The sequence below is a fragment of the Carassius auratus genome, chromosome 16, assembly GCF_003368295.1.
Source record: "Carassius auratus strain Wakin chromosome 16, ASM336829v1, whole genome shotgun sequence".
Classification (NCBI taxonomy): domain Eukaryota; kingdom Metazoa; phylum Chordata; class Actinopteri; order Cypriniformes; family Cyprinidae; genus Carassius; species Carassius auratus.
In genome coordinates, this window is record NC_039258.1 from 20,016,479 (window position 1) to 20,034,957 (window position 18,479).

The window sequence follows — 18,479 nt, forward strand, 5'->3', positions numbered from 1 at the left end:
CATTACACTGTTTTGTTTCAAAAATTCTGTTTTTGAATTGCCTTTCTAATTAATGCAGAACTATTCAGAAGGTCTGAAAACGATTCACGATGTACACCTCTTTGGTCAGTTTATGTTGTGATAATGCATTAAGACATAAACCTAACACTCAATTATGACCATGACCTCCGCTTACCAGATCAAAAGTGAGTGTAAGTGCTAAAAGGGCAGAACTCATACATGCCCTTAAGGTCAAAGACCCTTAGAAAACCCCCTATAATCCTCAAAACAGACACTCACAGTGCATCTAACTGCTTTTGTCAAAGGAATTCTTATCTAAGTGCTTTTGTGCTGTGTGTGTTCTGCATGCTGTGTTTCTAATGCATGTCATGAATTCCAGGGGTGGGCTACTGTCAGCGTAGGTCAAGAGAGGTCAGCACAAATGGCCTTAATTTAACCACCTAGATTTTACACAGTTTAAAAGAGGGGTGTCACGCTTTCTGCCTGCTCAAACTGACGCCAACAGCGTGGCTGAGCTCGTGCGTCGTGCACAGGACAAGAGAGCCTGATGGTCTACTGTTTGCCCATGGCAGTGAGATGGAAAGGTTAAAAGCCTGCCCTCCCAGAGAGAGAGCTTTTAAAGCACATAGAAAGTGCTGTCGCCCGATGAGCTGATAGGAGTACAGACAGAGAGAGTGTGTGAGTGACAGTCAGATGTAGTGTGTGTGTGTATTGGGGGGCCAGACACTTAATCTAAGTGCTCGGCAATCAAGCATTACTGTGGGTCAGTCACCTGTGTGAATGCAGCTCACTGTGGACACCCAAAACACTAAACTTGACACAGATCAAGTTACTAAAGACAAAGATACTACACAAACCAAATGAAGAAGTGATAAAGCCACAGGCGCTGCATTAAGGAGCCTTGTTAACTATGGGAAAATCAGTCTAATGCACAGCCTTGAGTGGATTTTTGGTAAGGCTGCCTGATTAATCTAAATAAAATCAATATGGATCAGTGCTATTATCAAATCAGAAAGGCTGTGATTTGATTAAGTACATGCTGCATATTTGAGAGTGAAGTGCAGAAGTGTTTATTTACACATGAACTGCTCATGATCCGGTGTTTTCAGTGTCTCACAGCAGCTCTGTTCACAGTAAATTTCGGGTCCACACAAGCTCCATCTCTACATCTGCTCTGAGTTTGGGTCGCTTATAACATGCATTTGGAAAAGCAACGTGGGCCAACCATCTTCCACTTCAACTTATAATGAGAAGCGCTTATAAACCAGCTGTTGTTAACGAAAGAAGACTTTAAGGTTTCCATGTGGTTTTCCACTAATGTAAACGTTTTAAAGGTTTTGAAAAAAAGGAATTAAAACATCCAGAAATATTAGTTTCATAATTTATTAAGTGTACTATAAAATACAAAATAAATAGTAATTAGTAATTTTTTAATACAAATTTAACACTGGATATTACAATTATTGTTATTGTCTTTATTTAGAAAAAAAAAATCTAAATAAATTTAGCCATAATTCATACTTTTCAAAAAACTGCAGCCGGAGCAATAATAATGATATGAATGTTCAATAAATTAAAGTGTTCCTGTAGCTCAATTGGTAGAGCATTTCGTTATCAAGCGAAAGGTTGGGGGTTCGATTCCCCGGAAACAAATGATAGGTAAAAATTGATAACCCGAATGCACTGTAAGTCGCTTTGGATAAAAGTGTCTGCTAAATGCATAAATGTAATTTAAGCATTTAATTTTATAGATCTAAGCTTCGAAAGGCTCTTTGTTACAGTGGTTCTACCACAGACAATGAGTGCTCTTTAAGTATTGTAGTTCATTTGTGTTAAGTGTATTTTATTTACAGGTTGCAATGAAACAAGCTGTTTCATTAAAGGATTAATTTAATGTGTAGAATTTTTTGAGTCATAACTATCTTCTACAGCAAACTTAATTGAAAACAAGATAATTCTCATCAGCAAGGTGGAATGTATTTGTAGTTAAATACACAATAAAAATTGAGAAATATCATGTATGAAAACAACTGAGTATGTTTTAGGATCATTCATATATTTTTTTCATTTTGTTACTTATTTGCGTGATTTTGATTTAGGTGTGAAATAATCCATTCTTCTGCCAATATAGTCCATTACAGGTCAGCTGTTCACAGTTGTTGTAATGGTTTGTAGCAACTTGCCACGTAAATATAAGAAGTCATATTTATCTTGCAGAAAACACCTCCTGGCATGCCTTAATACCAAATGACAGGTTATGTTTCTTGTTGTTGTTTGTTTGACAGGCAGTGGCTGCGAGTTAGTGCTGAGATTCTCAGCCTTTCTGAATGGCCACTATCCTCCAGCGGATTTGTGTGGAGATATCGCCGTGTCCTACAGCTCAGCTACAGGTATGAGCTCCTCATGAACACTCCCACGCTCTGTTTGTCTGACTCCATCTCTAAGCTCTGGAACACATTACCCTCTTTCCTCACTTCTTTAAGCCCTTTTACTCATTTCAAGATGTCTGGAGGTTTGCCAAAGCAGAAAAAGCAGCAGAAAGGCTGCGTTTGTCCTGGCGTTTCTCTTGGATGGTGTCTGTGTTGGCAGAGACTGCTGGAAAACTTCCTGAAAATATCCGGGAGTTTCCCTTTTCTCTGGCTCGCTTTTTCTTTCTGTCCTTCTGAAAATAGTGGGTCTGTTTTACACATTAGATGGCAGGTACATAGACCTGCACACACACACACACACACACACACACACACACATATGCTTGTCTAGCTTTCTGAATCATTGGCTTCTATTGTTTTTAGATGAACTAATACGAATGAGTAAAGGCTAACCCAAACCCTAACACCAAGAAACGTCTGAAAGTTTCCAAAGGGAGGTTTTGTCTAAACTTTAGCAACAAAGTCAATGCACTGTAAAATATACAGTACTATGTGCAATACTGTTGACACTGTGTGCGTTTAATGTTCATTATAATATTCAGCATAGTATAAAGCTAATTATAATGACTTTTTAAAAAATTAACATACACTTAAAGCTGGGGAAACCCCACTTACTCTGTTGGGTGTAATTTTGTTATTTTTTATTATTCTTTCTGTTCACCTCTTTCTCACACACCCACACACAGAGCACACTCTACGCTGGGAATTTGTTTCCACAGATGTGGGTCTGGATTCATGAAAATCTTATTAAAAATCAATAAGATAAATTCTGAGACGTTTGTAAGAATGTTTATAAGGGATCCTTGCAATTCCTGAAAAAAAATTATTATAACATATTGGCATAGTAAGCAGCAAATCAGGAGTTTGAGGCAAAAGTCGTAGTTACTAGTTTGTTAACAGTGAGAATTGGACCTTAAAATATAGATTGTGAAGAAAATGACAGGCTTGATCAGCTCATTGAAAAATATCTTAAAGGCTTTATAGTATTTGCACAATGCACTCTAGTGTTATTACCGTATTTTCGCACTATATTTCGGACTATAAGTCACACTTTTTTTCATAGTTTGGCTGGTCCTGCGACTTACAGTCAGGTGCGACTTATTTATCAAAATTAATTTGACATGAACCGAGAGAAATGAACCAACAGAAAACATTACCGTCTCCAGCCGTCATATGGCGCTCTATGCTGCTCAGTGCTCCTGTAGTCTACACTGAAAACATAGAGCGCCCTCTCGCGGCTGTAGATGGTAATGTTTTCTCTTGGTTCTAAATAAATGCGACTTATAGTCCAGTGCAACTTAAATATGTTTTTTTTCCTCATCATGACGTATTTTTGGACTGATGCGACTTATACTCAGGTGCGACTTATAGTATCGTTTGGGGATTTAAGACAAGATGTAGGATATTCTTAACTTTAAGAGGTTATTTATAATTATCTTTAAGAACATTCTCCTCAGAAATTCAAATTCCCGTTTTTTTGGGAACTCAAAATATTCTCAACATTTTTCTTCAGTCCCTCCAGAAAAACGCGATTATGCGATTGCGTGATTTAATGCATAATCAGCCAAGGGCCGCATATTTCTGCGGGGGTCGCATTTTTTCAAATACGCCACACTTTCGCCGCATACATTGCAGATTTCAGGAAGCAAAATATGCGGAGGTAGCATGATTTCATAATAATAATAATGTTCGTTGCAAAAAAGTCACATATATCTTAGCAGAAAGTTGAAAAATGTTGCGTTTACTTCACACAAGTAAATCACCATTATTTTCCAATGGGAACCTTATGAAGTGACATAATTGTGCGACGTGAACATCATCTATGAAGCCCGCGGTGAACCCAGGGTGAAGGACGCAATCACACAAATCAATCTCATCTGCCAACAAAAATAAGCGCCAAAGACCGCGTGAAGCAGTTACCTAGTGTGTTACATGACATTGGGGGCAAATTATTTTGAGAGAGGGATGAGGATGAGGATGGCGAATGATAGGCCAGTGTTAAAGGCTACGCAGTTAGTTTTCATTTTCACAGTGGACTGCTGTAGTTTCATTCAGAAGTTGATGCACCTCTACAGTTGTAAGATTGTACTTTTTTGTTACAGAATAGTACCAAAACCTTACAGTTGTAAGTATATTAGTAGTATGTAAAATGATTTACGCAGCAGTAAGAGATTGCACTTTGCAGTTCCTGTAAAACAGCATTTGTATATTTGTGTATATTTTATTTGTATTCATTTTTACAGAAGTTGTTGAATATTCATTTTGTAAAGCTAGAGAACTTGTTTGACTCAATGTTTTGTAAGTTTGAGCCATGTGTTAATTAAGGTCTAAAATAAAACAGAATGAGAACTTAAATATTCTGTGATTTAGTATGCTTTCTTATCATAGGAAGTCATAAGAAATGACTCATTGCAGTAAGGTAGTAGCCTAGTGAGAACAGGGTGTTGGTGGGGGGGGGGTCACCTTTTTTTCTCTTTTTTATCAAATCGCAGTTTTTGCAAGTTCCCGCAATTTCATCGCATAAGATTGCAAATATATCCCGCATATTCCATCGCATTTTTTAAGAAAACATGCCACAAAATCAAGGATTTTGCCCGCAACAATCACAAAAATAATCAGCGTTTTTCTGGAGGGACTGATATATGTAAATGTGTGTGTATTGAGCAGTGGAGTAGTTCTACACTGGAGATGGGAAGAATGTGTGTGTGTGTGTGTGTGTGTGTGTGTGTGTGTGTGTGTGTGTTGCCCATGCAAGCCTTTAATTACTGTCCTAATCACTTGCTCCTTCCACACTTCAAAACCCACACGTGCACACAAAAGTTAATTGTAGCATTTTAATCCAGCTTTCATTTTGCTTTCATGTTCAGACCCTCACCGACAATAAACACATTTCTCCAAAATAGTCGAAATGTGTTTAAAGCACTCAAATCTGGATCGAGACATAGTGAGGATGTTTTCCGAACAGTGTGCTTCCATCCTCCAGAAGTAATATCATCCACAACATTTTGTTGCCTTACATATTTGATTGGATTTACTGTTCAGTTGCACTATTGTTAAACTAAAGTATAAGGTTGTGTGGAGTCGACCTGCTTGAAACCTGCGACTGCAGAAATCTCCAGTGAGCTTGCCGCAGTATCATTCAGTTGTTTTTAATATGTATTTCTTGTTAAGTACCAATGAAGTGTAGATTTCTAGCACAGAAGAGTGCTAAAAGTGCACCGACTCTCTCTGTGGCGTAGATGGAGCAGTATTTGTGTAGGAACAGCAGGAATAGCTCTTGAGAACATGTGGAATGCAGAGTGTGTTTTTGTGAGTGTGGTTTAGATGACTGATGTAGCCACCGCTTAAAGGGCCTTTTCTGGGCAGTAATAGCTGCTCCTCGCTTTAAGTAAACAGAGCCGTCGCTGCTGACATGGAAGATGAGGTTAGATGGTTATGGTGAGTTTTTGTCCGAGGCTTGGTGGTGTTTACACAGAGATAACTTGAGCTTTACGCAAATGGAGCGGGAACTCTGAGGGGAGACTAATGCTACATTTAGACCTGGAAGCAGAGGTGTATCTCAAACACTTCCAGCTCATAGGTCATGTTTCATAAAGTGCGCTGCCGGTCAGAAGTATTCAGTTCAAAAGCTACCATTCAGTTCAGTAAAAGCTTTTTGGTTGAACCTCACGAAAACAGGCCCAGGTCAGATTTCACTCTAAAACAAGAGAGAGAAAAAAAAGAGTATATTTTTGAAATGTAATATTTTAAAATACAGTTTTTCTCTTTAAATAAAATGCAGGTTGTAATTTCTTCCTAGGAGGGCAAAGCAATTACGCTACTGATGAATATAACTTCCTTAAAGAACCTAGAACAAAATTGATTTGAAATAGAAATTTGAAGTAAACGTCTTTACTGTCACTTTAGATCAATTTAATTTATCCTTGCTCAATAAATTTATTATTTTTATTAGATTCTTGCCCTATTTTGTAGATTTCTTTGTAGAATAATAAAGAAATTATTATTATAATATTTTTTATTAACATTAAATGTGTAGCTTTTAATGGATGTTTCTTTTGGTTTTGAATGTTTATATAATATAAAAGTAAGGTATCAGTTGTTTTTCTGCCTGCTCCTCTGAGGTATGAGTCTTGTGTTAGTGTGAATGTGTAACCCCGATATTCTGCTCTTCTTTCTTGCTGTCACCCATACCAGAGCTCAACCCTGCAGGTGAGTGACAGAAAGGTCCTAAGAACAGGATATATTTTCCTATCATCAGATACAGTGACTGCATATGTTCAGCTGTAGGCAAACATGTTCATATAAATATACACACAAAGCACAGGGCATTTCAAATAGACATTCACTGCAGTAGTTGATGTGTCCAGTAGGGGGTAGGGGTGATAGCATCATACAGGTGAATATATTCCCAGTCTGACCTCATGTCCTTCTTTGCTCTAAAGCAGCAGTTGCAGTATTTTTTTTTGTCAGTCAAATCCCTTAGACATAAACTATGTATCTTCGGAGATTTTAAGTTGGTATTTCAATAATGTAACAACACATTCGTATGTTCAAAGTTTTCTGATGTCGGTTAATGGTCAAAACATGCAAGTAAATAGTTTTTATAGCATTGTTAATAATTGTTTTTATTGTAAAATTATTATTTTTTATATACTGTATAGAGATGAGTGCATGACTTGGCGGGAAAATCATATGTTGTCAGATATTGCTATATGAAGTGCAATATAATAAACATTGTGATAGTGTCTCAGTCCACATTGCATTTACACTATTGTTTTTAAGAACCCAATTAAATTTAATAATAACAATACTTTCTTCATTTATTTTGAATCGAGCTGAAACACTGAAAACATCAGATCATGAGCTGCTCTCATGAACACAGTGATGCTCTTCACTTTGGCTCTACTGACTACATATTTAAATTGCAGTATTTGATTCCATAATCTCACTATTTCTCAATTCTACTACTATTTTTATTATTTCTCAAACCCCGTTTGGGAAACCCTCCTCTCAAGTATGACATTAGCTCAGTGGCGTATGGCTCTACAGTTCAGGTTCAGATTACCTTAACAGACATAACAGGAAAGCATCAGATGCACTGATCTACTCAACAAATACTGATCCCATGTGTTTGTGAACAGTACATAAGTACTTGTCTGTTTTTCCAGCATCACTGATCTTACATTCTTTTCTTCAAACTCTTAGAGAGTCTCCTCTGCCTCATCATTTCTTATTTTTTAAGACTTGTTCAGCCGTGCTAATTCTGACTAAAATGATTGAAGACTAGTCTGTAGGTGAGGCTTTTTACAGTTCAGTGTGTGTTTGAGTGTTTCTTGTCTTTACCTGAATGATTTTGTAATGACTTGTCTTTGTGTTTGTCAGGAATCCCTCGAGTATCTCAGTGTAAATTCAGCTTGCCTCTTCGGTTAGTGTGCTACCCCTCCTCAGCTATCAAAAATGCCAAGTACAAGATCACTGTGGACACCAACAAACCTCCTGTCAACCTCAATGAAGTCTTCCCAGGTACCACAGCCAAATCTTTTGTAACTCTTAATTTCAGTCCAGCCATCGCTGGAAATTATGGATGAATCATACAAAAACATATTGCATCATATGCAAGCCTCCCTGCCAAAAAAGTAACCATCAACCATAATCTTGTCTATTACCAACACTACTATGATAGTAATAATAGTTTAACTTAGGCAAATTCTAATTTTGCAAGATTCATTAGTTTGCCACTGTGGATGTACAACAGCAACAGTTGTAAAAGTTTGCAAACATTGGGTCTCACTTCAACAAATTACTAATTGCATTTAAAGAGCATTTGCCCATTGAATACTTGGACAACGGTTTCTGAATTCTAGTTAATACAGCCTAGGTGTCAGATTCACAAAACATTCCTAAGAATAATATTCTTTTTTACTGCCATTTGCTAACTTCCTTGTATTTCCAAAAGTTTTCTTAAAGGTGCTTTATGTAAGTTTTTGACTCTTCTAAAGCATAAAAATACCATAATATTCCATAATATTTGTAGATATTTAAGAAAGATGCCAAGTTAACATACTTGTTTATCTGAAAAACCATGCTTAAAGGTATAGTTCCCCCCAAAAATCTAAATTATGTCATTAATAACTCCCCTTATGTCTTTAAAACGATTCAGTTCGATTTGGTGAACTGGTTCAAAACAGATCCAGTTACATCGAATGATTCGTTCACTAACCGGATATTACTAAACTGCAGTGTTTTGAACGCGCTCACAACAGACACGGAAGAGAAGACAATTCTGAATAAAGTCGTAGTTTTTGTTATTTTGGACCATAATGTATTTTGGATTCTAACTGAACCTCTGATGTCACTTGGATTACTTTGATGATGTTTTTCTTACCTTTCTGGAAATGGTCAGTATTCCGTATTCCGTACACATAGCTTCAATGGAGGGACTGAGAGCTCTCGGACTAAATCTAAAATATTTTAAACTGTGTTCCGAAGATAAATGGAGGTCTTACTGGTTTGGAACGACATGAGGGTGAGTTATTAAGGATATAATTTACATTTTTGGGTCCTATCCCTTTAAGTCAGTTATCAAAAAATTTGCGTTCCAGGCCGGATTGTCTGTAGTTGTTATGGTTTGTTTGGTTTCGGCGTCCTGGGTTGCCAGGGTATTTCATTTAATTCATTGTCAAGTGCGCTCGTTCCTGTTTGCGTTGTCAATCTGGCAACCTGCGTATGTGTTTAGTCTGAGGAGGAGGGCTGGGTGAAAAAAACTCTCTCCAATATTTTAAATTTGGGCCGCAATACCTAGTTCAACCACTCTGTGTCAATTCTACATACAGCACCTTTAAGAAAGTCCTTATCTTTTTTCTTAAGATTGTTCTAAACTCAACACATTAGAAGATTTTAGGAGTAGGGATAACCTCCAACTTGTCTTAAACCCAAGTGTCTTTTTTGGGTTGGTGTCAAATATTCAGTACTATAACGTAACCCTAGCTACATATATTACATATTACTAAGGATGTGTAAGATTTCTATTAAATGACATACATGATCACTGATGTAAGCAATGATTGGTAATGATTGTGTGTGTGACAAGACTTGAATTACCAACTACAAAAACATAGGGAACCAATTTTTTTTTTTTTACATATAATTATGCCAATGTAAAACATTTAAGGGAAATACTAGGGCTACAATTTAACACATTGATTTTATACAACAGTTCAATAAATTAGAACTTGAGTTTTAGCTTGTTTTTGCAGATATTTCCTGCACATGTTGGCAAAATCATGAGATATTACCTGCGCCACAGTGGAACTGTTGTGAATCATTGAACAACACACAGTGGTCATTCCTTTCTGAATGAGTCCGTGTTTTGAATGAAGCGAGTGAACCAATGTTTCAATGGCCCATTCATAAAGAGTGGCATTTACTTAATTTCTAAATGAATCAAATTCAACAAATGAATGGCTCAATGACTTAATAAGACAATTACTGCCGTACACTGGCATTTTTAGTTTTGTATTTAGAGTATCATTTCATTAAAAAATTATTTAATATTTCCATATTAATAAAAAAAATCTGAAAATTAAGAAAACAAAATTGCTATTCATAAAATGTTAATAAAAGGATTAGTTCAACCACAAATTAAAAATGGGGAAAAAAGGTTTAACACAATAATGTCTTTAAATTATGTTTGGAGGTCATTTCCCAGCTAAATTAACTTTATTAATTAATTGCCACGTAGTGTAATGAATTAATTAGATTATTTATAAATAATATATATTTATAGGAATTTAAATTAACATAAATTTGGTTAATTCTGAAAAAATAAGTGATATAAGTATAATTTAAATTAATTCCTAGATTTTCATGTTACTGGTGAGCAGTGGAGTCAGTGTTCTGTTATCTGGGTGAGTGCTGTAGACGGGGCTTGGAAAAGCATTTTTCTGAGATAATGTGAGGCCTGAGCTTTGGTCAGATAAGGAACAATCCGCTGTGCTCCGGCGTCCTGCGTGCTGATAAGCGACTATCTCTGTCTGACATCCGTTCAGCCACTCTGCATGAGAATCAGAAGCCATCAGGAGGGACAGACAGACGGCAGCATGAGACAGAGACGGCAACATGCGCCTGTGTTCTTGGGGGAAAGGACACTAAAAACTATTTTTTGGGGGGATATGTACTACCACTAGCATTGTATTTTGAAAATCATTCAGTAATCCCAAAGAGCAAGAAGTTTTGGTAGCAAAAACTATTATTGAGCAAATTGGCTAACTTAAACGCCTCTGTTTGTCATTGTGTTCACATGCTCGACTGCAAAAACAAAATAGAAACCCTTGACATTTTTCACGGAGCGTGCACACAAATACGAACAGAAGTGTTTGAAAGCATCTCTGTAATACTTCAGAAAGGCTGGTTTGGTTCCATTTTACTGGTGCTTTTGACTAAACTATGCTTTTGGGTTTCAGATTTCTCTGAGAAGTTGGAAAATAATGAGAGCAGTGCTTTGGGCTTCCAACTCATCACAGGCTCGAGGGTCATTGTCCTTGCCTCCAAAACATCCCGTGAGTTCTCCCACACCAGCACACACATGCCCAACCTATGTCAACGACTTTCTGCCATTTTAAGGTTTCTGAAAAAAATACCTTTTTAAACTCCTCCTACAGTGTTCATTAAATCTTTAATTAATTTGATTTTACTGGATAATCTTATCCAAAATGTGTGTAACAGATGTTCTCATATATTCAATGAAAAAAATTAATATAGAGTTTTAAAATGTTTGAAACCGTTCATTTTATGACAGTAAACTTAAACTGACTTGAATGACCTAAATGGGTGGTTGATTGCGATTTCACTTTTTTAGCGTTAGTGTGTAATGTTGCTGTTTGAGAATAAAGAATATCTGCAAAGTTACGTTGCTGAAAGTTCACTTTTAAAATTATGGCAGTTCAATGTGTACAAATCCAGCTGGTAGGGACTACAACGAGCTACTTCCTGGGTTTGTGATGTCATAAACCCTGATAAACCCCGCCCCCATGAACATGCAACAAAGGGTGCGGGGACATCTTGCTCTGTTTTAGAGAAGAGGAAGAGTTATTGCCATGCCATCAAAACTAGGAGTGCACAAAAAATCTGTTGTAATGAGTCGCGATTCTGTCTTCTAATGATTCTGATGGACTCACACGTGTCCCCCTGCTCTGCACACGCTCTGCATCTCTTTCTCTGATCAGCTTCATTAATTATTCACTTTGTGTATAGACAGACATTTTTCACATAGCTAGAAGCATTAAACGTGAATGTGCATGCGGTTGCCGTGCTGCATTACAGCTTTAATCAGGATAAAACCGTATATTAAAAGCTAACATAAGCAGTAGCATTTACAAATAACAGTGTATCTAAAAGTATGAGACAACAACAAACAAAAAGCATACCATTAAAATCTGTGTGCTTGCACAGGTTCTGTGCAATCCTCTTCACTAATATCCTCTGCATCTCATTTGGGCTTAAATTTACAAAAAATATTGATGATGCCATTGTTTACAATTCAACCGGAGCACATGCCGCTGAGGCGAGACGCGTGACTTATGGACACAAACTAGGTTGTTCAGCGAAAAAACAAGACATTGGACTCATTAACCAATCAGAGCCCACTACATATTTCTGATGGAGGGGCTTCATAAAATCAGGAAATTATCAGAGCGTTTAAAAGAGAAGGGACAGAGCAGTGTAGAATAAAGGTAGATGTTGAAAAATAATAGGTTATGTGAAAAATAATGGGTCTCATTCATGAAACATTCGTAAATATACGAGTAAATATCTGAGTGATTTGCACGTAAAGAGAACTTCCCGAAAACTCTTCTCCTGATTCACAAAAACTTCGTAAACGTCAGATGTGATAGTGAAATGTGTGTTAATGAATTCCAATCAGTCGTAAATGGGACGCGCGTGCACGCTCACTCTCAATTACCATAAATCCCGCCTATTAAATCCGACTGACAACTATATATGAGCATCATATTATAACACCAAACGAAGGATTTCAACATGTCTTCTCAAAAGCGACTCAAAAAGAAACATTTCTCAGCTGCAGAAATTGAAGTTTTATTATCAGAAGTTCATTCAAAACGCCACATTTTATTTTCAAGCGTACTAGTGGCGTATCAGGTCCTAAAAAAGGAGGTTTGGCAGCATATTACAGATCCTATTACTGGCTCTCATAATAAAAGTTAAAAGAAAAACCGTATGTAATTAATATAATATTTTTTTCAAAATGCTGTGTAAATATGTACCCGATTAAGGTGAATTAAAATGCAGCCGTATTAATGAGCAAAACGTTCAGACGTTAAACGCACTATTTACACATGGCTGGGAGCAGGTGTAGATTTCTTTCGTACCAACTAACATTTGGAAAATACGAACGTTTTAATGAATCCGAAAATTTACGCCAAAACCACTTTACACGCGATTTACACAAAAAAACATATAGAGAAATCTCAGAAAGAAAATCCATCCTTTGTACATCATTGATATTTATTCAAAATATGTTGAAGAATGACAGTGTTGACTGAAAATGAGTTAAATCTACGTCAATATTTTAGAATCAGGTACAGTATTAGGTGAAAGAGCCATCATGTTTGTGTATTTCCACGTCAAAAGGGTCAGTCAAATCCTGTAATGAAAGTTGTGCTGCCAGTGTGGCTCGACATCTTGCGCTCTCTCTACCTTTCTTCTGTCTGTCTTTTGTGAACACACATAAATGCACACTTTCACCCCCCCCCCCCCCCCCTACACACACACACACGCTTCACTAACTCTCGCATCCATCATGTGAGGAAGCCCTGTGATCTGTTTCAGGTTGTCATGAGCTAATTACAGGTGCTGCAGACGGAAGGCTGATAGCACTGCTCTGTCTCTCTCTTTATGTGAGTGTGTGTTGACTCTCTGCAGAGCGTTACAGGATCCAGAGCGAGAGCTTTGAGGATATCTGGCTGGTAGCCAAGGAGCTGGTGCATCGTTTCGACCAGCACTTTGCCTCCCTTGGAGTCAAAGACTTTCAAAACAGCTTCACTGGACCAATTCCACTGCCTGAGTACTTTGAGACAGTGGACCACCACTTTGAGGTGTGCAGTTTCTCACATGGTCACACATATTTAAATCAGATTCTTGGCTCTCTATACATATGGAAGCATAAGCCCCTTTCACACTGCACGTTGGACCTGGAAAATTGCCAGAACATTGCTGGATTGCTTTCTGTTTGAACGCAAACTCGTCCCGGGGATTGATTCCGGGATCGATCCCGGATTGGGGACCTACTGTAGTAACATTGTCAGGTTCAGTCCCAGAACAATCGCTGTGTGAACAAAATCCAGAACTAATGGCGTGTTGTAGTGAAGACGCACGTTATCGTGCAACTCTTTTACCATGTGTTTTTGATGGCAGATCAATGTCTGTGACGTAGAAATATGTGCAAACTGTAATGAAGCAGAGATCAGTTCCTCACTATCCGAGCTGAAGCTGAGATTGTTCTCCAGTTCAAAGGAACTTTAACGTGCCTAGCGTTTTTGACTCGTTGATTATACGTCACATCCTGATGTCACGTGTCATTACAGGACCTCTATGGGTTGTATGTGAACGCACGCACATATTCCGGGTAATCACTGGCAGTGTGAAAAGGCCAAATCTAGCGACTCGGGAACAACTGCCAGGACACATTACCCGTGTGTTCTCCAGAATCGCAGTGTGAAAGGGGCTATATAGTGGCATCCTAAATAAGTTCTGCATGACATCAAAACTTAACCCTCTGAGTAATGTTTTCTGATTTTGTGGGAATATTTGTAGCTTCGTGTGAATGTGCAGAAGTATCAGGATTTGCTGTCAGAGAGAGCCGTCCAGTTCAGGGCCATCCAGCGCCGTCTGCTGACCCGCTTTAAAGACAAAACCCCAGGGCCACTTCAAAACCTGGACACACTGATGGAGGGAACCTACCGCCAAGTAAGCACAATTACGTAAAGACTTTCTAGAGATGAAAGGGATAGTTCACTCAATAATAAAATAAATTCCTATTAATTTACTCACCCTCAGGCCATTCAAGATGTAGGTGCCTTTTAAAAAAAAAAAAAAAGTAGAACAGAAAAGAAGATTGTTAGCTGCAACTGTGGTCTTGCAAGCAAGTCTGCAGCTGCTCGTTTTTGAGAATAAAAAAAAGCATATTAATGACATAATTTTCATTTTTGGGCGAACTAACCCTTTAACATGGGTGCATAAAAAATATGCAACGCATACGCACTGCAGACGGAGTATGTGTGAAACAGGCGTAAGGTTGTTTGCACCTTGTGCAATGTGGAATTAGTTTACAGCTTTTTCAAGCAGTTTGTGATGTATTTTGGAAACAGGAGATGAGCCCCTTTTCTAATGCACCACTTAGCTTGATAAACCCCTTCTCAAAGACTTACTGTTTGTCAGTTTTATTTGGGTAACACACATATTCTGAATGCCTTCGGCAGAATTCGAATGAGCCATTTTAATCTAGATTAATTTCAGTATCACAGTGAGATTAATCTAGATTAAAAAAATTTATCTATGCCCACCACTAGTTATAATATTTCACCAATACCAAATGGTATGGTATGGTATGGTATGATACCAAATTCATTTTCAACAATAGTGTACGTTCTGTGCCATTAGATTTGTTTCTGACTGATATTTAGAACAAGGCACTGAATGTCTGTTACCAGGTTCAGCATTGCACGGTTGCTTTGAAAATGTTCAGGATTCAGAGATGAATACACTGTGGAGTTGTTGACATGCTTTTCTGATGACATGTTTTTTGTTACACGTCATGTTCATGTCACTCATAGAAAGTAGATGCGTCTCCATCATAACACATTAACGGACTGTGGGTTGTCATCTGCCATTTGTCTGATGCTCTGGATGCTTGTGGGCAGATAAGATTTCACTTGCTCATTCCTTCTTAACCCCGCTCTCATTCCTCTGATCATTTATTTGTGGGGATAAATCTCTTTACTTCTAAATCCGGGATCAACAAGAATTCTCGAGGAAAAGAGTACCGACCGTCTGTGTTTCCCACAAATATTTTTCCTCGGAAGAGAGCTTTAAAAAGGCTACTGTATGTGTGTGCGTTTCACTGTGAGCTGTGTGGCTCCCTGTAATTAGCAGTTGAAAGGTGAAGGTGGCTGGCCAGTGAATGACAGCTCACTGCGGGGCCCCTGCTCTCATAATGGAGGCCTCTCTCCAACAGCCTTGATTTATTTGAGCCCAAATGGAGTGCTAAACAGGGCTAAATGCTGCTCAACACTGATCCTCCTGTCTACATGAGCTCTGCCATTAATGGCCAATGGTCTGAGATCTGTAGGCATGTGCTTCCATGTACATGTGTCTGTTTGATGCCAGGTTCAAAAGGGACTCTCAGGTACTGCTTCTGTTTGTGTAACCTATGAAAGGCCTTAGGGAGTTCCTGTTTTTCTTCTCCTGCTCTTTTCCTTTTTTCCTCTCTTCATCAGCACATATACACCTCATTCATAGTCGAGGGCACAGGCACAAAGAAACATTGATGGAGGCTGCTCAGATTTGATCTGATTTCCAAGGGTTCGAAGCTCAAATCGTGGTGTGACTCCCAAAACATATCATAATCATGCAAATAAAAATTCTGGATTTTTTTTTATTTTTTTTATCATATTCAGTACAAAAATGTGTTTGAAGTCTAAGGCCCGCTAAGAAGGATAACGGTGACTAAATTAGTATTCCAAAGCAACACAAGTATCATTCTGTTTATTAGAAGATTGTGCTGCATGTACAATATATCATCTGGTGCTTTAAATCCTCAAGCTCAATGTTTTTATAGTTCAACAGCTGGAAAAATAATAGTTCTGAAATTGAATCAACCGATATTGTTACACTGTTACAATATTATTATAGTTGTTGTGTAGACATCCCTGTTGTATTAGAATTAGAGCATTTATTATTATAGTTATCATCCTTGGTGTAAACAGCTGATCATTTTTGGGTGGAAGTCTGTATACAGGGCCACAAATGCAGTCCCATAGGGAGCGATAGAGTTATCATCAAATGTCTGTATATTTACACCAGATTTGTTGTTATTCAGGTTGCTAGCCATAACAGGCTGAGCAGAGTTTGTATTATTTTGTGTAAAACACTAGATGTAAATATAGTTAGACAGTTTTTGACAAGTTAATACATTAAAGAAACAATGCCTGAATAAGAAAATACTGTGCAGGAAATGCTTGATGTTAAAAAGAGCTCTTAATCTGCAGCAATCTGCGTTTATAAGATTTGGTCATATCACCCAGCCCCATATAACTTTAAAAGAAACTGCTCAGACTTTATAGTAATTGACCTGACTGAATAAGCTGCTAATCGGACAAGACAGTTGTGCTAATAATTGTCATAGCACCCCTTGTGGCACGGCTGAGAATGTGCTGCACACTTTTGAATTGTGTTCTGACAAATGTACAAACGATACAGTGTGTGAAATCAAGTTTGCATAGCTACTAGTGCAGTCTGACATAGAACATTCAAGCCTTGCATAATATTTGTAAAAGGTTTAAGAATTAAGCAGTCTACAAAAAGTCAAGTGTAGTTCAGGTTGTCTTCAGAAGACTTTCCTTTAAAGGTTTGACACCACACACACAGATGTTTTTCATCTCAGGTGTTTGCCCAAAGGCAGCCAATCTCAGTGGGGGAGCTACTGAAAATACATACAGGTGCATTCTCATTTGTGTTTCATTCTGCATGTGAGCGTTTGATCGTTAGCTATTAATTACATTGATTCAGAGGTGGACAGTACTTTTACCCCATATTTCTCATATTTATACCCTCTTCATGTTGGGGAACTTTTACATTATTAATTTTGAAGCATACTTTTTACTGCTCGACAAGCTACAAAATAAACAATAATGAGGTTTGAGACATGAGTAAATTTGTCTTTCAGTCTCAGCTCAAATGAGGCAGAAATGAAATGAACAGCATTACAAGAGCAGGAGCGTGATATGGCTCTGTATTCCATTTGTTCATGTGTGAAAATGTCTTATGGGGCTAAAGTGTTGAGTAATATACATAAAATAGACATAATGGATAACAAAACAGCACGTTTGTGTGGTATACTTGAAAACATAGGGGAGGGATTTAGGCTGTACACTTAATTTGCATTTTATTTTTTAGATGGTTGCACATATTTTGATAATCCACTTCTGACTTTTTACTAACTATAAGTAACTTTGCAACTACATGTCAACTAACTCTCATTAGAGTATAAGGTAAGGGTTAGTGGAATAAAGGTGCGGTCACACTAGCCTTTGAACGTGCAAAATTATTTAGGACGCCACTGCGGATATGGGCGGGAACAAGATATAACGGTTTCCCTTCAGTTATCACAACATGGATTAATCTGTGCATGTACTGTGTCTTTTGCGACGGCGTCAAAAGCTTCTTATTATATTGTACTCTCTCTCTCTCTCTATAAATATATACACACTTAACAATAAAACGTGTCCTCATTCAAATGTACCATCTGTTCCTGTTTCCATTGACACTGCGAACCATGCGGCTTCTTTTTTTTATTATCTTTTAAATATGTATTATATAAAACGGGATGCTGCGCTACGGCTAAAATTAGCACTTCCTGAATTTTTTAATTTCTGTACAGAGAGGTCACGCAGTGACGTATCGATCATCTATTGGTCACACGACTTCACGTGATGCCAATTCGCAGGTCAGAGTTCACCAAACTTGAACTTTCGAACGCAGCGAAATGTGAAAATTTTCGCATGAGCCTGCATTTCCGGTCTGACGCATTCGCATGTGTATGAATGGAAGTCAGTGGAACTAAAAGTGCAGTGTGACCGCCCCTTAAGTTGACATGCTCTTGCTAAGTTACATGAAGTTAGGAGAAAAGCTGTTGGGTGACCATCAAAATAAAGTGATACAGTACTACACATTAACATTCAGTTACTGATAGGTAGTAAAATGTCTAAAGTGGATTAGCAAAATAAAGTGTTACCGAGATTGCTTTGTTTACAT

General features: G+C 37.8%; 1 protein-coding gene across 2 annotated transcripts in view; it reads left to right on the forward strand.

Moving 5' to 3' along the window:
- LOC113116495 (protein PTHB1) overlaps window positions 1-18,479 on the forward strand; it is a 108,318-nt gene that overhangs the window by 28,039 nt on the left and 61,800 nt on the right. Inside the window, exons 14-19 of one of the 2 annotated variants that reach the window (XM_026284685.1) lie at window positions 2,286-2,390; window positions 6,624-6,638; window positions 7,812-7,952; window positions 10,892-10,987; window positions 13,371-13,543; window positions 14,262-14,414. In XM_026284685.1, the coding sequence (XP_026140470.1) occupies window positions 2,286-2,390; window positions 6,624-6,638; window positions 7,812-7,952; window positions 10,892-10,987; window positions 13,371-13,543; window positions 14,262-14,414 (683 nt within the window). The remainder of the gene's footprint in view (window positions 1-2,285; window positions 2,391-6,623; window positions 6,639-7,811; window positions 7,953-10,891; window positions 10,988-13,370; window positions 13,544-14,261; window positions 14,415-18,479) is intronic. The other variant, XM_026284686.1, reaches the window with a different exon arrangement.